The sequence below is a fragment of the Emydura macquarii genome, unplaced genomic scaffold (assembly GCF_026122565.2).
Source record: "Emydura macquarii macquarii isolate MOO-44397 ecotype Brisbane River unplaced genomic scaffold, CSIRO-AGI_Emac_v2 contig_1790, whole genome shotgun sequence".
In the NCBI taxonomy this organism is placed as follows: Eukaryota; Metazoa; Chordata; order Testudines; family Chelidae; genus Emydura; species Emydura macquarii.
This window is the reverse complement of record NW_027131927.1, coordinates 25,179,548-25,203,420: the sequence shown is the minus strand read 5'-3', so window position 1 is coordinate 25,203,420 and position 23,873 is coordinate 25,179,548. Positions and strand designations below refer to the sequence as shown.

Here is a 23,873-nt window from a genome sequence, read left to right as displayed (position 1 = left end):
GTATCCTTATGTTTGTAAACCCCATTATTTGCTTTAGTTTGAATCTTTATCTCAAACTCCATTAAATAAACTTCAGTTTGATTTTACTATAGACCCATCAAAGTGACTTGTACTAAGGAGAGAGTTAACCTCAAGTGAAACCAGAGAACTGGGGTACACTGCTTCCACAGAGGCAGCGGGTCAGTGTGTGCTGCGGGAACCCCAAAACTAAGGGACTGGGCACACGAGTGTAACAAAGTGGCTGTGTAAACTGCTAGCTTGTCTTAAGAAAGATCGGGGCATGTGGTGTACAAGGCAGAGTGTTTTTGTTGCCAGCTGCTGGTAGTTGGGGAAGGCTTCTCCTGGCATGTACAGGCAAAGCTCCCTCCTGCTGTGAGCAGGTGGTAGTGATTCACCCAAGACACCTCAGTTAACTCTGAAAAGTGTCACCCGAGGACTCCCCAGATGTTGAGGAATCCCTAAGTGATGTAGGTTTGGTGTAGCCAGCTCCATGGCACCCCTTCCTGGCCCCCTAGTGGAGGGGTGTGCTGAGGACATGCTCAGGTGTGCAGTGGTGTGGCTAATGCACTGCTGCACATTGGCAATCTCCAATTACTGGAATGGTCCTCTGGGGCCAGAGGCAGCTTAGAGCAGCCCTCAGGAACACAGCCAGCTTTGCCTCCCCACCTCAACACCTGCTGTGAGTGGAGCTTAGCCAGATCCTCAGCGGATATAAATTGGCATATTTCCATTAATTTCAATAGAGCAATGGTGATTGCTACCAGCTGAGGATCTGGCCCTGACTGTGTGAATGGGAGAGTCATTGATACTCTAATTGTAAAACAACCATAAAGGCCCAGGGGGTGTCCTTCTTACTCAGACTTGAGGCAGATCTTTAGCACCAGTAGAGGTGTGGCTTTGATGGGCACCCAGTTAGGGATGACTGAGTAGTGGGTTGGTGACTCAACCAACCTGAGAACAGCCACAATAATAAATGCAGAAGGGACAATAAATGTATCTCAGGCAGAGAACAAACTCCCATGAGACTGGAAAACAGCTGGGTTGGGAGTTCTCGGACCTGTTTTCTGCCCCATTCAGCTGTCTGCGTCGTCTGATTTCACTATCTAACAGCTCCATGCACCAGTGCACGTAGCATGAAGAAATGTAGACAGGGATAAAGTGTTCTGTGTCCACTCACTTCGGTCTGAAGGGCAGTATGTCTCTGTGCACAAGCAGATAGGGGAAGCAGTGAACCATTTGGCTAGAGAAAGACTGCAGTTGCCTGCCCGGAGTTCAGGGTTTTGCAGTGGAGCAGCACTCAGATATAGGTGTGGGAGAATTAGCCCCTTACACCTGCACACGATAGGAGTGCTGCATTTTGGGGATTTGTGGGCTGAGTTTGGTAGTGCAGGAGGTTCCTTTTCTTTTGCAACACTCGGCTGAAGTGAACCATACTTAGACTTGTGCTTTGGACTTGGCTGAAAGAAGCCACATTTTTTACCTTTGCTTTGACTGAGCACCCGATAGGGGTCACCTGTACTATCTCTCTAGCCCTTAAAGGGACAGACAATGCTTTTCATGTCCTATTCTGTTTTACAATAAGGCACACCAGCAAGGCACATCGAATTGTGTTTTCCCCTCTAGCCTGACTGTCACAATTTCCCAACAAGGAAATAGCCAACTGCTGAAAAAATCTAAACCTTCCTGACTGCTCATAAATTATAACAACACATTTGGTGGTGATAACCAGCATGTCAAATTGGTGGATACTGTAAAACACTCAGTTCAAGCTATAAACATCCTGACCGAACTGCATCCAGGAAACAAAAACACAGTGGGATGAGGCAGTGGGAGGCAGAAATCTCTGCTGAGTGAAGTTTTGTGGGCACAAGAAAACACTCTAATGCTTTAGGCCAGATGCTTAGTTATAGCTATTTTCCCCAGCTGAGCAACTGGTCTGATCATTTATAAACTCTGTAGCTACTCCATGGAGGTATGCCTTGCCACAGGGGAATAGCTTGCAAAAGTACTATCTAAATGCTACTATACTAGTTGTTTTAAATGCTTTTATAAGCTTTGTACCAATGAAATACAATTATACTGGAGCAATAAAGAACATACAAAATAAGCAATGGTTAATATTCCTTACATTCCAAAAAGCTGGAATCCAAATAACTTGTGTATTAGCTATGATATGAGGAAGGGAGAAAATAAATATTTCCTCAGTTCTTCACAGAGCAAAGGCCAACCAGTGATCAACTACCACAGTCTGGCCCTTAGCACTTTGGAGGGATTAAAGGAATGAGTTTAGTTCCTCTCCTAGGATCTGTTTCACCAGTACATTGCTTTATGCTTTCTTGCTTTGTGCAAATGTTTCCCCCAGATAATACTAAAGTAATGCAGTGGCTAATCAGAGTTGTAGTATTTAGAAAATATTTAACATTTGTTTTCATGGTTTCCTGTCTATACCATATTGTTCATTTGCTTTGCTTGTTTTTATGTAAATATTGTTCCTGGAATTTTTATATCCTTTCCCTTAGTACTTTGACTTTGTCTTTTACAAACTAGCTAATGGATGATCTGTATGGGCCAGATTTCATTCTCATTTCTACACCAGCGTAACATAACTCTATTGACTTCCGGGTGCTACTCCTACCTTCCACTGTTGCAAATGAATTCATGCAGAATCAGGGCCTAGAATATCTGCTCTTACCAAATATGATGACACAGGGAAGTACATATGCCTAATCAGGACAGTCTCAGCACTGTGGTTATCGTGTACATATTAAAAATGGAACTGCTTGGGAAATGAATGCGTCCAGTAGAATGGTTGGCCAATCTTTCCCCACAACCACATCACCGTCTTACTTCCAAATTAGTTATTGTAACAACTGTGTGTTTAGTTAGAATTCTATAAAAATGTACAATTTATCTTTCAAAAGAAATTGGCTGGGTTAATACTTTATGCATTAGGGACTATAATGGCTTAGGGTAAATTAAAACCTTGGTTAATTCACAGAGGTTGCTAGCCCCTGATGTAAGTGGAGCTAAACATATACACCAGTTGAAGAACTGGTGAAGAACTACATGCCTATAAAACAAGTATTTTTAAGAAGAAAAGTGACTTATGCCAAAAAGCTGTTAATCTTTAATGTATCTATTCTGGATCAATCTAATTCCTGGATGCTGGTGTGTGCCACATAGCCTATCTGTAATATTTTAGATCAGATAATAAATTGGTGGCCAAAAATGATAACAGGAAAAGTTAATCCATTAGTCCCAGAGATGGATGTGCTTGGGTCTCAGTCGTAATTAACAATGGTTCTGAAGTTTTGGCAGAAAATGACTTCATGGACCAACTGGTATAAAAAGGTGTTACTCCATAGACTTCAGTGAGGCTTTGTCAACATATACCAGCTGAGGATCTAGCTCTAATGTCTGTGTGTGTGTGTGAAACCTATTTTAATCTAGACTATGAGGCCAAACCGAGTTACAGTTCTCGTTAACATAGGGAAGTAATTTGTCTACTTGGAAACAATAAAGTGGAGACATAAATGAGAAAAGATTAATCAGCGCTGGAATTAAACTGCTAGGCCTGAGTCCCAGGGTTGAAAGAAGGAGCCCTAATACCTGTTGTTAAGGTTAATATTTCCAGTACTATGATTAATATTTCACTTGTATGGACTGTTACCAGGGTCCTAGCATCTGGCAAAGGTCTCTCTGGGCCACAGCCATGGTAGAACAGCAGGGAGAGGAGCTTTGCTAAAGTAGTGGAGGAGCTGGCCAAATGTCTCAGGTATGTTGGGACGATGATGCTGAGGAGAAGCTGCTACTAAAACTGTAGCATGTTCCCAATGCTGCTCTGTGATTCATGGCTACACCTCTGTCCCAGCCCAACACATCCCTTCAAGGAGCCTGAGTTGTGCGGTCACTGCTGGTTGGCCTTCTCCCTATTGCTTCCAGAGCACTTGCAATTAAACTATGGCAGTCTTCTGTAGCTGGGTGTTGGATGGAAGGGGACCCATATTCTTTCATTTAAACCTAAAAGTTTGGTTCTCTCTAATACATTTGCAAGCTTTAAAAAAAAAAAAAAAAAAGGAATTAGGATTATTTTAAGGGTGCTCTACATGTTCAACCCAACTCATCCTATTCATAAGAGAAAGAAGGAAATCCCTCTATTGCAGTAAATTTATTCCCAGCTATTGTAAAATGGTTGGAGAGTGTGGGAGCCAGCCAGCCAGCGAGATGGATGGATGGACAGATAGTTAGAATCCACTTTTTGTGGGAGAAAAATGGAACGAGTGACTTCAAAAATCGAAACAGAACTTTCCCAGTGTCTTTCTAAAAGTGGTGAGTCATATAGAGCCTTGTTTTAGAATGTGCTGAGACATGAATTAAGTTCACACTTTTCTTACTTTCCTGAAGCATAAATCCACTTTTAAAACATTGCATTCATTATTTGCTCTTTTCCATAGGAAGCTTCAGTGAGGTTATGACACAGTAATAACTCTTTACAGAGAGATTTTTGTTGTTGTTCATTTCATATCATTGGGAATAAGTGACTATTTGACATACAATACAAAGCTGGCTACCTGGGCATTTATTCATGCATAAGTGAAGGATTTTGAAAGGAAAGTTTTGGAGTAAAATGGCTTTCTCTGAGCCTCCAAGAGGTGTCCACTATTTGGCTCAAAAAAGATTGATTGAAAGGCATTCTCCCATATTAGCATAAGCCTGAGGATTTCATTCCACTCTATGAGCCCTATAATGGTGGCCATTAAATCCATGTTAGTTTTTGCAATGCTGGGGCCTACATTATTAAGGCACTAAGGTCCTGAGAGGTGTTGAGTACCTGCAGCTCTTGTTAGAGTCAATGGGCATAGCCCATGCTTGGCACACTTTGAGATCAGGGCCCCAAACCCTTAGTAGTGTCAACTCTGTGAGCTGATGCCAAGAAAGGCTCAAGTCTCTGCTAAGCACTTAAGAACGCCAATATATCCCTCCTCCCCAACCATTTTGTTGGGGAGGTTGTATGTGAATCACCATATAAGGAAAGTCCCTTTTCTCAGAATGTATATTGGTTCAGGGGCCCAGTGAAGTCAACAGGAATCTTTCCACTGCCTTTATTGGACTTTGGATGAGACCCATAGAGCTCAATCCTTCAAGGTGCTGAGCATTCTGACCCCAGTGCAGCAAAGCATGTAAGTATATGCTTAACTTTCAGCTCAAGCATAGTCACATTCAACTCAATGCACTTAGCGTTCCCTACAGAATCGAGGCCATTCATTCCAAAGTGAATGTTGAGATGATGAATGAGAATTGAGTGGCTCTCCAGCCACTGCTTGCAGGGTGTTGGTCAGGAATAAACGGACAGAGCTAAGGTTAGTGCTGAAATCTTAAACTCTTAATTGTATTATGATAGCATTCACAGTGTCTTAGGTGCTGCACAAACATGTTGTGAGGCAAAGTTACTGCCTCAAAGATCTTCACAAGCTACAAGAGAACTCTGAACTCTTCTGCATTTCAACTGACTTCTATTTTTTTCAGAAAAGGTGATGAATAATGTCAGTTCCCATCCCTAATGTCATTTTTTGTTGGGGAAATCTCTAAGTTATTTATATTAACACTTGGGTTCCTTCATAAGAACTAGTGTCAGGGATTTTAAAATGTTAAGCAATCAGAAGTAGTACTCACTTTTCAATATTTAAACAAATTGTTTAATGATCAAGGTTTCTGTAATGATTTTAAACCAGCAAGATAAAATGGGTTTACAATCTCTAATGTTTGCAGTTGTGACAGCAGTAATGCCAAATAATGCCAATAATGTCAAAGATTAAAGTCCTCCCACTTGTTAAACAATCTATGATTAGTGACACAGACTAATTTAGGACAAATTAACTACCACTCCTATCTATACAGGATTTACCTTGATTGGTCATCTGAAGTATCTCCCTGACAATACAAAGTGCAGTAACTTTACTCTTTCCCCCCCGCTTCTGCACAGAGCTAGTCATCAACATCACACAGAAAAACCACTTCAATTTCACAGGTGTCCTATTTATGGAGAAATGTACAACTAAAATGTAGGAAAATTCATTCTCTTCTCACATTTTAATTAAAAAAGTCAAACCAGATTGTCTCTGATTTGCATAAGTTCTTGCGTCTGCATAGGTCTTGTTATGAATTAGGGAACATGCTTACTTTGAATTCCATCGCTTTATACATGATTTTAATTTATTCCTGTATTCCAGTATTGCTGTTTCATAGAAGAGACAATAGGTCAGCCCTCTTGTTGCTAATTTAACATGTATAAACGCACGTGGATAATGCAGAACCTGTGTATCTCAGTGGAAAGAGAGTTTGCTTCACATTTCAAAGGGCACGCATTTAACTCATATTGAGAGAAGGTTTTGCTTTTATTTACTTTCTCCCATTGGTGACAATAGATTAATCCTTGGTGATTTCCTAAGGAAGCAAGCAAGCAAACAAAACAACGAACAAATTGGAAAGACAACAGTTCATCTATATAAAGTTATAGTGCTTGATTCACTGCTCTGTTACTCGAGTATTATGCCTATGGAAATACATTGAGTTAAATGGGACAGATCACTTGCTTAAAGTTAAGCATGTTCCTAAGTGCTTTGATGGAACAGGCCTTAAATGAGCTAAAATGGGTTTCTTGGTAGACTTTTTTGGTCTGTGAGCAATCACATTGACTGACCCTATGGTATATGTAACACAAAAAACTATTACATTATAATGGCAGCCATTATAATAGTTCATGGAGAAAACATGTAGATGTGTTACTTCACAACTGAACTGAAATGAAGACGAGCTATTTTAAAGCCAGATGATTATATACGTATTGGTAGCAGATTTCAGTGTGTGTGTGTGTTTGTGCACATCACATTTATTCTTAGCCTCATATTCCAGATAAATATTCCCTGCCTTGATCTATGCCTTGGCAGACCCAAATCTTCAAAACTGCACATGCACATATCTTAACCAGCCAAGCAGCTAACTGATCATTTTGCTTGTGCATTTACTCCTCTCAGGCAGCCAGTTGTGGCAAACATGTAAGTAAATGATGCGCGTTCCTTTCTGAATGCTTGATTTTGGAGATTTGGATCTTGTGCTCTTATCTGAAGGATCAGCAGTTAGCATGAACTCACTGCATGACCTTTAGAGGTGCAAGAAATTAAAGCAAGCAGAGTTTCATGTATTATTTCAAACTAGATGTACTAAGGTCAATTGTAGGAAATCTTGTGGACTTCTAAAGATTGTAAACTGAGCCTGCTACTCTTGTCCCCTACCCCCAGTCCTGAATATCTGTGAAAACATAAAAAAAGGGTTCTGCAGAAACAACAGTGGAAGCTTAAAAACGGAAGGTACTATATTGCTCTAGACAGTTTGTCAGTCCTGATCACATCAACTGTAAATGTGACTTGTAGGATAAAGAAGCATGGTGATTAGCCTCAATTCGCTAGTACTGTATGTGTGAACTACATACTCCCTTCCACTCTATTTTTCAGCTGAATATTGTAAACTCTATAGATAGAACCCTATGATAATTTCTTGTATTGCATGATAATGGGGAAGGTTACGCTTGCTCAATTTCAGTTAAACTGTTGTAGATTATCTTTAATTGAGGACTATTTCACAGTAAATTCTTGTTAACTAAATAAAAATATTCTCTGGTTCTGCAGAAGAAGAGAAATCTTAAAGGGCCAGGACTGTAATATGGATTTCCCTATGTAACAAACTCATAGGCACAACGTGAGAAAGGACCTGTAGCTAACACAGATGCACATTGGGAATAGTTGTCTGTTTGCTTCCAGAGCAAGATTTCTATGTTGATGTTATTTTTTAAATGCAGGCTTGTTCTGTATTCTCTTGCGGTGTTTGCTCTTTCCTGGAGACATTCCAGAAAGCTTTGTAGTTCAAGTAATCACTGCGAGCCTTTTCCACAGTGAGTGATGGCTTCTGTCTTTCAAGAAGCAGACATTTTAAACTACGCCCAGTTAGGTGGAGTGCTCTAAAGTGATGGACTTAAGGGAACACTTCAAAGAAAGAAGCTTAGTGGCAATAACTTAAAGGTAACCACTTTACTGACAGCAGGTCTTTCTAATCAATTACAGGCTTTGATAGAAGTCGTGTATCCAGTAGTTCCCTTGCTGGCTGTTGCCATGAGTTTAGAGTGTAGAGAGGAAAGCAAATAAATAAATGGTGACAGCATTAGCTTATTCACTAACCCTAAGGGGTTAGTGCAGGGATAATACTCAGTCTGGCCTCCTCTGTACTGGCAGAACTCTATCTTTAAAAGTTCCATCATCTTGTCCTGCATCACCCCAGCATGTGAGTGCTGATCCTTACAGAATACCCACGTGTAGACTTCCAGAGGGTCAGCAGGGAAGAGGAGCACTTCATCCTATTCTGCACCCACCCCTCGCATGGATTCATAATAGGCAGTAGAGGAGCTGACCGTTTAGCCCAGAGATTTCTGATGGGCCAGATCTGGAAATCTTTACTTGTGTTCAGTGACACCCTTATTCAGACTGAGTCACATTAAAGTGAATGGGACTATTTGTGAAGTAAGTTATCACAATCTGGCCCTGTTTCTTAGCACCAACCTCACCAAGAGCCAATGGGATCGTATTTGGTGGTTGTTGTTCATATCACATTGTCTCCAGGGCTAACTTGAGATGAGAAAAGCTTCTGTTCTCTTTATTTAGTGCATACAATTTTAATGGTTAATATACCGAAAAAGTGAAACGGTGTGTAGGTTTCCTTAGGGCGATGTGTAAAGGATTCAGAACTTGACGGTATGATGCTAACCACAGCTCTGAAAGCTTCTGTTGGCATCAGACCCTATCTAGCATACTGTTTTATAGCAGAAAGAGAATTAATTATGCTTTTCAGCCTGCTACTTGAGAGTGTAAAATATTGCACAAAAGAATTTGCCTAATGTTGAGGTGTGTGTTTTTTATAGATATTTTGTTAAATAAAACATGCCAGTTGTTAACTGTGCAGTTGATTGGGTTTACAAAGCTACTGTAGGCCTGTACTTTTCAAGGCGACAATAGCTAGGAAATCACACTTGGTTCAGAGCACCCATCTATTCAGAGGGCCAGATTCTCAGCTGGTGTGAATTGGTGTAGTTCCACTGACTTCAGAGATTTAACAGTCTCTTTACCAAGGAACGCAACTTTGATTATATTATATTAAGACTCACAACATGCCAGTACTTGTAAATTCATAAAGCCAGCAGATTCTAAAGTGCAAATCACTAGAAATACTCTCCATAAAACCCAAACATCAGCGCACAATTTCCCACACTTGGTTCAAGGTTAAATTTTTCAAGTATAAAATGTTGGCAGTTAATGACATTTGGTTAACATGCTTTTATAGCAATTAATATTCAAATGATTTTTAGTCATTGCAGTCGGGGACCATTGTATTTAACATCATATCACCTGGCTGTGGGTAAGCCCTGCAGAACTATGTTTGACCATGACTTGCCCTGTCTACCATGACTGACAGGGGTTTAACAGAGTGTTAGTGACCATTACTCCTCAATGTTACATTCTAACATGACCTCATTTTCTAATGATGACAAGCCCCAAATGGGGTGCCTGGAGGTTGTTCTCAATCATGCTAACACCCTTTTGAGAGCCAGATGGATGCACTGCAGTCAGATTCGGCATTCTCAGTCCCCTGAAGCTCAGGGACCTCACACTTAGGATATGTCTACATGCAAATAAGCACCTATCGCTGGTCCCTGTCAGCTGACTCAGTCTCGCAGGGCTCAGGCTACTGGGCTCTATAACTGTGGTGCAGACATTCAGGCTTGGGCTGAAGCCCGGATTCTGGGATCCTTCCCTCTCAGAAAGGGCACTGGAGCCTCTCATTTTCCTCACACTGAGGCTGTATTTAAACATAATTCTTGCTAATGTTTATCTTCACTTAATTGTTCACTTTCGGAACAATTAACCCCGTTCATGTCCAGCAATTGCACAGATGTACTTATCTATATGTCACTATCACTGGAATAAAAATCACTACACTGCAGCTACACATCTGTCATCCATAGCTGATGCTCAGTCATACGCCAAAGGCATGGAAGAGGACTACAAAATGAGTGAGCATGAATTTTAAAGCTTTCTAAAGTGCTCTGACAGTTATGAGTTATCTAGTCAGCTCAGTCAGCTCCACATAGTCAGTGAAATGATATAAAGAAAGCAAACAAGTAAAAACATTTTTGATAAACCTTTGTTTAGAGTTTTGATTAGGATTTTCTGTCTGTATAGCAATTTTAATCTCATCTGGAGAACAAATCTTTTCAGGCAACATAATTGGGATGAGACTGACTCGAGCTGAGCTGTACCAAGTGGAAGGCTAGGCATTCATTGACTAGGCTACAGTATCTAGCTCTTAGAAAACAATGAGTTCTGGAGCAGAAGACAGATGATTTCCTTTTCAAAAAGGAAGTCAAAGCCTATTGGAACAATGTATTTTGTACCATGTTGCGACTAGGCACAGAAAGGGACTATGCGCAAATCATGTTCAATGGCTGTACAAAAGAAATCATCTCTCTTCTGAGGATCGAAATGCATTTTATTAAATCCCACAAAATACTGACTAGCAATTTCGGAAACGCATTTTTAGAGAGTATTCTGCTGAAGTAGGATGGTCGAAGCTAGTCAGATTGCAGGGCTGCTATGCACAGTTACCGATTGACCACTGCACAATAGCCCTACTATATATAGATCCCTATTTTCTTATTTTGACCTCCTGCCCTTGAGAACTCTAGCATTCTTATCCCCACAACAAACACAGATGCCTCCACATCTTACTACATTTGCTTCACCTCTGCCATGATGCTTACAAAACACTCTACAACAGCTGAGCTAGGCAGCTGGTGTGCTGTGACCAGGGCTTTTTAAACTTATCCATAATTCTCTCACTGTTGCCATGTGCTCACCTCCCCAACCATTTGTGGTGAGTTACCTGTTATCCCTCATTTTATATTTAGTTTGTAAGTCCTTTGGGGGCAGGGAGTGTCTTTTTTTCTGATGTATACATACAGTGCCTAGCACAAGGAGACCCCATCTCTGACAGGACTCCAGGCACTTCTACAACACAAATAATCTTCCAAAAATGTCAGCATAAATGTCTCATATATTTTTTATGAATGGCTTATAAGCATTAAATATATCAGAATAAAAGTGACTTTGAGGTTGCTCTTTGCTCCCTCACTGATAAATACATCCTAGCTCATAAACAGTTCAGCGTCAGAATTCAACTATTACCTTGTAAACAGGAGCCAGCCTCAAATAATCATCTGAATATATGTGATTACAGTACTTTTTTATCATTCATAATGAAAAAAAAATGTTAAGATTGGAAGAATTAGTAAATTATAACTTTGCAGGAGCTGCCATACTTACTGATATTATCAATTTAACTTATTTCTTTTGTAAGTTGCTTTTGTCAATGAGTAGAGATGAGGTAACTTATTTCTGACTAAAATAACTTGCATTCAGTGCAGTTCCACTGAGACGTCTGAATGTGTTTATTAAGATGACCAGCTACCCATATGGGGCTGTAATAAACATGACAGGACAAGCAGATTGCTCTTCTGTTTTCTTTGGGTAGCCAAGCCTAACAAAAAAATCTCTCTTTCCACCAAGAAAACACTAGAAGATGAAGAATATTAAAAGCTATGGGATAAGCAAAATTTTCTTTCTACTAAAGACTATAAACTCCTTTAATAGAATGTAAACATCAAGCATTTTCAATGGCTTCTTTGTGTTGATAGGTGATGAGTGAGAACCTCATTCCCATATTCATTAGTTTTTAACAAGGCCTTTAGATTAACTTTACCAGTTTGACCTATACTTTGTATAAATGTTAGTCACTGGGAACTTCCGCACACAACGTTTGCCAGGTTTTTCCCCCCCCCAATGTTATGTAGGGGAACCCAACATTTTGCCCATCTCCAGCAAACAAGATGAACTCTATAGTGATAAAGCTACTGAGGACTCTTGGAAACCTTTACTAGATTTTCTCGGCTGTAGTCAAATAAGTTGTAACCATTCATTGATTTAGCATGTAGCTGGAATCAGTGATATACAAATACACTGTATTACAATGTTAAAGGGTGAAATTCTGTCTTCCTGCCCACTCACCTGCATGATTATGGAAGTGCCAACATTAAATGGAGCAACCACCATTCTGCTATGTGAGGGGCCCAGGAAGCAGACAAGTCCCAAAGGAATAGCATGCAGCTTCCTGGGCACTACCGAACCATGCAGTAGCAACCCCATACACAGAGGTGTGTAACAGGGCATGGCCTGTGAGTCCTTGAACTGTGCAGATCCACTAGGCACAGATTCCATCCAAACAGGAGGAAGGGGTGACAATATCACGTCATGGCCACTTGAGTCTGTAAGCTTTAGCAGTAGCCACGGAATGGCTGTGTGCGTATTTTACATTTTGCCTCCTGCCTGGTTTAGGACTTTGTGCCTCCACCTCATGCTTTAGACCAGTGTTTCTCACCTGTTTATGGACCTGAGATCTTCCTGACACAGTTTAGAAAGGCAGCAAGCCGGTCCCTGGTATCAAAAAGGTTGTGAAACACTGCTTTAGACCATACAGACTTGAGGCGGGAGAGAGGGGGGCAATGACCATTTCACCCAACGTCATTAACATTGTAGCCTTGTAGAAAAGCCAAGGTTAGCTTGCATTGCTGGTTATTTAGAGCTGGTGCTATGGGGTAAGACTCAGTCCTCGTGCTCTGCCTTTACCAGCATGCTTATCACAGCTTTACTTTTTTGTAAAATACCCTCATTTTAAAAACCTTTTCTGTGCAAAAGAGCAAGCTTAACTGGATTTCCTTCAAGAACACACAAAAGTGAGCTTCTTAAGTCTTGTGATGCAAAGATTTCCCTAAGGATTCAACTTTCTGTGTGTTTTAAAAACAGAAGAATTTTGATCTTTATTGGAAAATGTTCTGTGAGAGAGTTTGTAATAAGATAACTGATATATCAAAAGGGATTCCCTTTGATAAATGAATGGGGATGTTACATTTTTAGCTTCATCACAAAGATGGGTAGGAAAATGATCTTATGCTCCAAGTAAAGCTTGTGCATTTATTTATATCATTACATTAAGTAAATAACACTACTGGATATGCCCCCATTATTTCTATGTTATCAGGGACATTGTTTTCTCTTCTAGAATCTTAATTGCAGAGGAAAGAGATGGCTTAGGCAGTGAGGCAGTCATTAAAAAATAATAAAAAGTGTGGTTACCTGTAGAGCAGTGTTTAAATGTAACCTGTTAGAAACATGACCTTAGGTAGTGCCATTAGCATTTTAACTAACTACCAGTTCTGATCAACTTAACATCAAAATGGATGTGTGGCATTTTGAGATGAGGGTTACAACTGGACAACTTTGATAAACCTTTCCCAGGGAGCCAGCTCTTTCATTTCTTTGGCATTGGGTGTATGTTTTTGCTTCTTTAAAAGAAAAAAGAGTGTGAGGTTTAAACTAAAATAAATGTAACTTGAAGTCTTCACATTCTCTGTAACTTGAAGTCTTCAAATCATGATTTGAGGATTTCAGTAACTCAGCCAGAGGTTATAGGTCTATTAGAGGAGTGGGTGGGTAAGGTCAGACTAGATGATCACAAAAGCTCCTTCTGGTCTTAGAGTCTAGGAGACATTAATGTTGTTCTGAGCAGTGCCTTGTCCTGTTTCACCAGCTCTGTTTTCCTTCCTATGAGAGAATTTGGTCTCTTCTTAGGCCTTCTGTTCACCCTAATCCAGATGGGCATTTCAGGTCTGTAATAGCTATTTAGCAGACAAGCAGCTCATGAGCTGTGAAACCCTTCTTAAAACCATTGGCAAACCCTCACTTCATCTTTATTAATGGTGTTGGCAGTTTAAGTTGCCTTCTGTTGTCCTGTTAAAGATAAGGCATGCAGGCTGAGGGTCTTTCTTGTGCAGCCTCAAGAACAATTTCAGGCACAATTTTACTTGGCAGATGGATTACTAGCAAAATCTGCTCTTTCATGAGAGGGAAGGCAGACGTGAATTCTTTGACTCTGAATAACAGAACAGAGTGCAATAATTGGAAAATATAGGCCCTAAAAACTGAAGTGCTGGATGAGGCATTAAATAACATCTTTTAAATTATTCAGCACAAGAACACATTTTGATCTGTTTCAATCAAATTCAACATTGGCTGCTTGGTGGGGAGCACTCAGTGGCATCTCTGCCTTCAGGGCAGCTGTGGGCAGGGGTAATGCCCTGCTCAGAAAAGCAGCCATAAATAAACGACCTTTAAAAATGTTTAAAAGTTAGAACCTACATTTTCAAATTGATGCGTGATTTTGGGGGGCCTCAGTCTTTGGGTACCCGGTTTGGCACCTGAAAGGGGCCCAATTTTTCAGAAGATCTGAGGACCAATGCTTTGCAAATCAGGTATCAAGTTGTGCACCCAAAATTGTTGGTCACTTCTGAAAATGCCAGGCTAAATAAAGATACCAATAGTCCGGTTCATAAATGTGCAGTAACAGCTTCTAGGATTGTGGTGCTGTTGCTCTAATACACATGGTTGCACACATCAGTTGGAGTCCCTATACAGTGCTGTTGCATAGAGACACACAGAAAAAGCACTAGACACTTTCTATTCAGTTAAGGCAGGCACAGCTAGAGACCTGTGTGGAACACTGAGTGGTGCCCAGGTTTGGTCCACATCTGTTGTGCTGCAAGCAGCTGGTAGGAGCAGTGGGGATGATCTCAATAGTCCTGAAGGGGTCGTATGTCTTTATACAGAATATTTTATATCGGGGATGGGCAACTTGTCTCTGGTATAATTTGTCTTCTTGGCATATTTGATGGAGATGGCTGCTTAGTAACTGCAAGGAAAGGAGGAGGATCTGTGCAGGAAGATCCCCACACACGTGGAAGTTGAGGCCAGGGTGGTCTCTCCCAGGCCATTTGACTTTGTGGGAGAAACTAGGCAAAGACTCCAGCTGGTAAGATCTGAAGCAGAGAACTTCAGACGTTCAGAGAATTGTCTTGAGTTTTGTCTGGACTTTCTCTGCCTTGTGCTAATTGACTTCAGTGTTCCTTCTCCATTCACTTTTCTTTCCATTTAGATTATTCCCTCCTAGCTAATCCCCTCTCAAAAAAAAAAAAAAAAAAAAAAATCATGGAACTGCCATGCACTTGCTGCCATACATAATTCTCTCTCTGTATTTTATCTCTTTCTCCACCCTGTGTCTGTCTTGTCTGCTTAGAGTGTAAGGCCTTTGAAGCAGGGACTGTCTACTAATCTATTTGTACATTGCCTTGTGAAATGGGCCCCAGCTCTCGTTTGGTCCTTAGGTAGTACTGTAATAAACATGATTAAGAAATAATAATAACCTACACATAGAGGATCTGAAAATGGGGCCCTTAGTCATGTTATTCTTGGCAAACAGGACTCCATGCAGCCCCTTGTTCTCCTGTCATATTCCATCGAGCTTGTAGCCTGTGATGTGAGACTATGGCTCAAAGAGGGCTTCTAATTTGGCCCTCTTTTCTTGGCTGTGACAGCCTATGTGTAAAACATGGGATCAGCAGAGTTATGGCAAAAATAAAGGCACCTGGGGAAGAATTCTTCTGCTGTGGAGAAAAGGGGTTTAGGGGGAAAGAAAAAAGGTGTGTTTGAGAAACAATAGAGGGAGTGTGGGGGGGGGGGAGGGGAGTAGATCAGGGTAGATGGCAGGATTTGAGAACCAAGCAAAAGCAAAGGGAAATGGATGCTCATATAGAAGGAAAAGAGGAGTAGGGACAGGTCAGAATGAAGAGGGATATAGAAAAAGGAGTAGGTGAGGGCAGAGTGTAGGAAGGTGACCAAAGGCATGGGGATAGAGTGGGTTGCGTAACCAGGGAATGGCAGAAAGCAGCTGAGAGTGAAGACAGAGAATAGAAAGGAAAACAAACATCAGAATGAAGAACTAAAACTGGGTAGGAAAGGAAAAAAGTATGGAAGTAAAAATAATTGAGGAAAGGAAGAAAGGAAGACAGAATTAGAATATGAAAAATGGATGGTGTGAAAAATATCAAATGAGTATTACAAATACAGATATAAACTTAGATTATAAACTGTTTGGGGCAGGGATGTCTTTTTGTTCTGTGTATGTACAGCACCTAGCACAATGACTGGGTCCCTTAGGCACTATGGTAATATAAAATATTTGTTTAGGAAATAATAGCATAAATTAAAAGACTTTGGAATAGTTTGAAGAAAAATGTTTCAGAAATGGGGGAGGAAGCAATAAATAGTGAAGAGAACAGAGACAACTCGCAGAGTTTAGTTTTAAGAATACTTGCTGCTAAAGTTTGTATGACAGTGAAATGTGTTATGAATTCGATTATACAATGTGTGCCATTTTGAAGCATTGCATAGAGTTTTAGTTATGTGACTCCCCTTAAATCACAGGAACGTGTGCCGCTAAACCCCACGCTTTGATAGTGTGTTCCTTTATTTCGAATAATTATATTATAGGAAGAAAATTATTTATGAATTGTATAATAGGTTATTTGAAACCACTGTGCTGCGTGCACCAGAAAATTGCATTTTTCATGTTATACTTCAAAGAATTCCGAGCGTGCCCCCATTGGGTTCACGACTGGTGTTTGGGTCACCATGCCCCATTTAGATCCATCTTTGATGACAATGAAGTTTTAAGTCCTATGCCTAGTTTCAATCCCCTTTATGTGTCTGTTCCAAGCAGTTGTGACAAATGTGGACATGAGGGGGAAAAATTTCTCAGAATCCAGACCTCAGAGTGGAAACATCTTGTACAGTAGTTGGTGCTACGCTCATCGTATTTAATCTACATTAGAGTTAAGATCACCATCAGAAGACACAGAGAGGGATGAATCGTGATGATAGGATATAGAGGTTTTGTGCCACGCGTTGTATACCTTACTTCCATAGGTAGCTTTTCAGGGCCCATTAGGCGCTAATCTGTATGAGCCTGGGAAGATGTGTTTTTTGGTTTTAATTGTGATTGCTTTTCCACATTTTATCTGCAGCATATTGTTGGCTTTAGTATGGCTGCCATATAATTCCTAGGCTATCAGTAACTGCCCCTTTAGATTGGGCTATGGGTTTTTATTTTTACATTAAACTCTAAATTATTGATTTAAAATATTAAGTCAATTTTCTCTAAAGTGTACGTAGCCTGATTTTACATCTATTTCAGTCATATTATCAACAGATGTAAATCAACATAGTTGCATGGATTTCACTAGAGCAATGCTGTTTTACACCTACTAAAATTTGGCTCTTCATATCAATCTAATTGTTGTGTATCTTCCATTTTAGCACCAACTTCTACAGTCCTTGCTCAGGCAAAACGCTAATCTGTCTTCCTTTGGAGTTTTGCCTGAGCAAGAACTATGGTATTTGGCCCACATAGGATACACCCTCCTGAGAGTATTCACTATCATTTAATTTGTTGTAAATACTAAATAATAGTATTTGCAATTATAGGGTCAGAATCTGATGCCCTTACTGAGTTTGAGTTGCATCATACTATTGGTCCTACTAATTCTAATGGCACTACTCATGGGGTAAAGTGCTATTCAATACGCATAAGGGTATTAGAATCTGGGTCTTAGGGAATATGTATTTGTTCAGTATCCATAATTTAGTGCCATGTTCTAAAATAGAAAAAACCCACACAAAGCTGTATATTATGATACGTGTCCTCTTTCTGACCAGAGTATCTGATGCACATACTGAGAACACATCAGAACCATTATACAGTGATACTGATGTAAATAGGACTGGTCTATAATATAATCTTATTGGAATAACCATTTACCTTATTTTTATCCTGAAACCACCCCTGTTCCAATGGCCCAATCCTGCAAATGTTTAAGCACGAGAGTAACTTTACTCCCACAAATAGATATATGGAAGTTAATAGGACTACTCAATTGACTAAAAATACTCATGGGCCTCAGTGTTTCCAGGATTGGGTCATAACGGTGTAATCCTCAAAACAGCTTATTTTATTTGCTGATAAAATAAGTCCCCAAGGTATTGGAAAGTTTCTCAGGGAAATTCCAGAACTTAACACTGATATCGTTGCCATGGAGAGAGGGACTTCTGGACACATCCATGGGAGGGAAGGGGGGAGTGGAGTTGTAACCCTCCAGCAATACAGGGTTTCTTGTGGTATCTGCCATGGTCATACGTTTGGAGAGTCAGTGCCACCTTTAACTTGGCATCATGGCTCTTTAATAAACTGTGCTGCCATTGGGTCCTGGTGTGCTCCATACGTCCTTCCAAGGCACAGAATTTGCAGACATTATTGATGACGAGAACAGTATTAATTCTCACAGGGATTTTTTAAGGTTATTCCATGGGGCTGCCTGAAGATGATGCCACCTAGTGCTCCACCCCCAGCCAAAATAGCCACACCATATTCCTGAAGGGACACCTGCATGCTAACATGGAAGGGTAATGCTGCATTGGTCCCTCTTCCCCAGTCTCAGACTGTCTGGGATCCACTGTTGTGGGATTTCCACAGCTTTCATTCCCTTGTTGTCAAGCAGCAGAGGGGATGATATGGCCCTTGCCTTCAATCAACTACTCAGAACAATCAACACTGTCTTTAATGGGAAAAACAGTACTGATATAGACATATTTTTCAAGGTGAATTGTGAAGAAACCCGTGACAGACTGTTGCTTTTATCTCCTCTTTTAAACATTAGAATGAAGAAGGTATCCCACAGGAAGGAATGATGGATAATCCAGATATGCCAGTGGACCCTGATAATGAGGCTTATGAAATGCCTCCTGAGGTAAATCTTTCTTTGCTATGCTCTTTCAATGTATACAGCTAATGGGCATACGAGGGATTAGCACAGGGTAATGTAATGGCAATGGCACTTACATGGATGCACAGAGGGTTGCTTCTCCTCTCTGGGTGCCCAGCGACTGCGAGATTGCAAAGAGGAGGCAGGTCGACGACTCCTGCCCTCTTCAGCCCAGTCTATGCAGCTGGCCACTCATTCGGGGGGATGACGCTGTAGTATAGTAGCAGACATGCTGCCTCTGTGACCAGGATCTCTGAATGCATCTTGAAGGCAGCACACCCAGCTGGGGTTCCACACCACCCATTGATCTGAGCCAAAATGGCAGAGTCAAGCTCAACGAGAGGAAATTTGCATCAGATTCACACTTGGCTGTGCATGTGCTTTGGACTATGTGCATAAGTGCTGTGTTATAAGCAATAGTGAATCGGTACTATTTCTGTGTGATAGAGCCTGTCATTAGGATGAATGCCAAACCAGTGTTTTGTGCAGCCAACTGTCTTCAGCAGGAATCTGTAACTCCTGTAAAATTATAATTATTTAGGACCAAATGTTTTCTTTGGAGGCATGCAAACAGCTCCTAATGAAGTTAATGGTAATTGCTCATGCATTGGAGGGCAAAGGGTGGCTTTTATTACTGTAGCGTTGGGGAACCTGAATGAAAGAGGCAAGACCACACTGTCTAACAGCCCAACAACCCTTTTAATGCAGCCAGAACTCCTCCCTTACCCCACAGTAGTACCTCCCTAACCAAGAGCTGGCCACATGTAGCACCACTCAACACTTCCTCTTGTATTTCCGATTTCCCTCACCCAACTTCTCTTAAATTTACAGTATCACATTATTACATATTTTCCTTACAGTAACAATATTTCAGAGAACAATTCTACACACTCTATCTCCAGAATAATCCACAATAAATTCCCTTTTTCTTGTATTTGATGAAATTATATTTTTGTCAATGTATGAGTTCAAGAAAAACATGTATGGTTAAAATATCATCTTTCAAAAGCTTCCTAATTTTGTGGAAAACATTCTATAGTATGCAGCAAATCACTATTACTCCTTTTGGCTCATGCAGTCAAGAAAGTAAAATCTTTTGTCTGGTAGTTTCCTTCCATTGTTGCTGAATTACTTTGGTCCTACTATATACAGTATTACTAAAACACATAGGGTACCACCAAAAGTAATCAGACTGGTTGTGGATTGCAGTGCCTGGGCTTGATCATGAAAGGTCTGGAGCATCTAGAGCTTGATCCAGCAAAAGTACTTGGACACATAATTAACTTTAAGACCTAGTAGTTGGAATCAATGGGGCTACTCATATGCATATAATTAAGCATATTCTTAAGATATCTACTGAGTCAGTGTAAGTACCTGAAACTCAGACTGGATTGCACAGTGCAACAGGAATTTCAGGTACCCGGGACCTGTAAAGATCACACCCAATTACTATAAATGGGACAGATCTTGATAAAGGAATAATAATTTAACTCCACAAATGTAGTAATTGCCACTAACAGCCTAATCCAGTTGCCACTGAAGTCAGTGGAAAGTCTCCCATTTAGCTCAGTACAAATTGGACTGGATCCCAAATGAATACGAAAGATAGGGCTGAAAATAGTTCATTCACTACTGAGTGTGAAAATATTTTAAGCAGGCAGCCTGCCTACCTGCCATGACATTTCAGGCATGTAGATTTTTGTAATAAACTCTTTTAAAGCAGTTTACTGTCCTGGGTCCTGATCCTTTCACTACAAACTCATGTACTTAATTTTTAAACATATAAGTTATTGATTTCAGTGAGACTATTCATGAGTTTAAAGTTAAGCGCATGCCTAAATGTTTTCCTAGATCAAGGATTAAGACTAATGATCTGTTGCCACTGAAATGAGCAGCAATGAAGCTTTTCCCTCAGTAAATGACAGGACAATATAAGGATTGCTTATGCCTATGTTATATACAGAAATGTGATTTTCTCTTTGCTTATTAATTCTCTTGGGAATTCTCTAGAAATCAAATGCTATATGTAATCTTAGCAACTGATATGGAAGGTGAATGGCAAGTCTAATTAATCTGTAAATACTTGTCTCTTGTAAATGAAGTATTTGGAAGACAAGCTAAAGAAATGCCAACTAAATAAAGATAAATAGCCAGATTGTCCTCTGATTAAAATCAATGGCCTTCTTTTCATTGACTCCAGTGGGAGTAAAATTGGGCCTAAAATGAGACTTTTTCTAAGTGTTACCAATTTTGACTTTTGCTCTCCTCAATAGGAAGAGTATCAAGATTATGAACCTGAAGCATGAAAATCTCTTCCCTCTTTCTATCTTCTGAAATCTACTAACAAAGACGTCCTGTCCTGTACAAGTGCTGAGTTCCAGTGTGCCCAGTTGTAAACTTTTTTTTACAGTTTTTACAGTGTATTTTGAAGTCTTCCATCAGCAATGATTGGAGTGTCTGGGACTGCACCCAGCTTTCATTTCAGTGATTCCCTCCCACTGAAACGAACAACAGGGTGGCAGGGCCATTGTCGTGCTGTGGATATTGTGGCTTCAAGTTTTAAAAGTTAAAAAAAAAATTTTTTTAAACCACCTAAGTGTCTATTGCTTATTTCTAAAGCCGTAGATGTTTTATTGATAAGTTGTCAGTAACTTTGTACTGTTTCTGATACAAGAATTTTTTTGTTTTGTTTTGTTTCCTATTATTATTCTGTCGGGGTTAACTTAGTGAGAATTGTTAATATATACATATAAAGTAATTGAGCATGAACTATGCACCTATAAATATTAACTGTTAACATTTTTATTGTTTTGTGGTGTTTTATTAATGTGTGCCTATAAATAATGGTGTTCAACTGAAGCAAATAAAATGTAATTCACTAAAATATGAACTTTTAAATTGGTGATGATCTACAGCACTTTCTTTCCTTTCTAAGAGTATATGTTAAATAATTCAGGATAAGGATCTCATCATGAAGGAGTTGCAACAACAACAACAACCTTCTGCAGTCAGTGGAAGGGGAGCAGTGGGCCATTTTGAAAGACTCTGGGGGCCACTTTTGGCCCCCAGGCCACAGTTGGGAACCAGTGGACTAGCTGATGATATGGTTGTTTATATTAATGGGTATGGTTTATTAAATAAAGGTTTACAGAATACATGTTTTGGTAGTCACAATAAATTTGCAGTCATAAAGAACCAAGAAACAAATGTAGTCGTCAACAATGAAATGCAGCAGATTATCAGAAAATAGTAAGGACCTATAAAAAATCATTGTCTCAAGGTTGTTAAAATACCAGGATACGGAAAAAACCAGTTGAGTGATGCATTGGTTGCACCATATTTGGGTCAGGTAAAATTTGACAATAATTTGTTTTCCGAAAAATAGACAGTGTATAGTTACTGTTTTACAGCACTGAATCTTAGTTTTTTATTAAAGCTAAGTATATCTATATTGACTGTGCTGACTGCATACATATCTCTGTAGTGGGAAGATCTGAATATAAAGAGAGATTTTACTTCTCCTTCCCTTATTAGGAAGGCTACTCTTTTCTTCTTGGACTCAAGTTTTCCCCCTAACCAGTATGACAGGGTATTTTTTAATCTAAATTTTTATGTTGCCTATTTTCACAAGCAGGATTTTTACCTTTAATCATTCCTCATAGCCTGTGTTTCCCTGAAAACCTTGCTGGCATGTAATGCTTTGCATGTATAGATCTTAAAATAGGAGAATATCATTATCACCATTTTGTAGATGAGACAGAGGTGATGTGACTCAACCGAGGTCTGTGGCAGAGTTAAAAATATAACCCAAGTCTCTTGAGTCCTGACCCAGTGTCCTATCTGTCAGGCAACACTGATCATTTTTGTTGTCAACCTATGAGTTCTTCCCTGATTGTCTGCATCTTTCTGGTATTGGCATTCCCAGAATTGAATGCAAAATTCCTGGCATGGTCTCACCAAAGTTGTACATAGTGATAGTTGATGTGATGTCGCTGCAGTCCAAAAAAAAAAAAAAAATCACACTGGCTTTTTGGTTTCGTTTTGCATTTGCAAAGTCACGTTTAATTTCCTGTCTGCTATCACTCTGAGGTGTCTTTTATAAGCACTGCATAAATGATTGAAATGAAAAAGAATTGGCATAGAAGACTTTTTTTAAAATGGCATTTCAAAATTTTCTCAATTATTTCGAACAACTCATGATTTTTCATCCAGAGTTATGATCGTTATTGATGCCTCAGAATTGAAAAATCAGAAAAAGTAAGAATTTGGCTTCTGGTCTAACGCCCACTGATGTCAATGTGTGGGATGAGGGGAAGGGGTGTTCCATTGTCTTCACTAGGCTTTGGATCAAGACCTAAATCATACTCAAAGTGTTTAATAAAACCTCTGGTCTATCCACTGGATCAGGGATTCCCAGACATCTCTATAGTGTGAACCACATCGCAGTAGAGAGAGTATCTTGGACTAGACACCTCCATTCCCATTGGAAGTCCTTCTTCCCTTGCATTGGCAATTGCATAACATCTCTACGGCAAGTATAACAATGGCTTCAATGGAAAATTGATAGAAGAATGTTTCATGGAAATTTTATAATTATTAATGTAGCTTAAGTGTCTTTAAATGTGTTTTGGCAGATGGAAACAAATGAGAAGAGCCAGCACCACAGAGCCAAGCCATCAACAATTGTTCAATGGACCACCAATGGGCAACAATTTGAGAACTGTTGCCCTAGGCCAGTGGTTCTTAACCTTTCCAAACTACTGTACCCCTGAAGCCTGAGTGCCACCCCCACGGGGCTGAGGCATGTAACTTAGTTTCATGGCGCCCCTGTGGCTCCAGGCAATTGCCTTTCTTGCCACCCCCAATACCAGTTCTGCACTTGCGACCCCTCTAAAACCCCAGGTTAAGAAACACTGCCCTAGGCCTACGATTGACAAAGCTACCTAGGGGAATCAGATGCCCAATTCCATAGGAAGCTTTGAAAATCTCAGGCTAGGTGCATACA

General features: G+C 40.1%; 1 protein-coding gene across 1 annotated transcript in view; it reads left to right on the top strand.

Moving 5' to 3' along the window:
• The window catches only part of SNCA (synuclein alpha), a 94,191-nt gene extending 72,420 nt beyond the window's left edge, over positions 1–21,771 (top strand). Inside the window, exons 5-6 of the mRNA XM_067557390.1 lie at positions 18,764–18,853; positions 21,142–21,771. Of these exons, the coding sequence (XP_067413491.1) occupies positions 18,764–18,853; positions 21,142–21,174 (123 nt within the window). The 3' untranslated portion in view covers positions 21,175–21,771. The remainder of the gene's footprint in view (positions 1–18,763; positions 18,854–21,141) is intronic.
• The last annotated feature ends 2,102 nt before the right edge of the window (positions 21,772–23,873 follow it).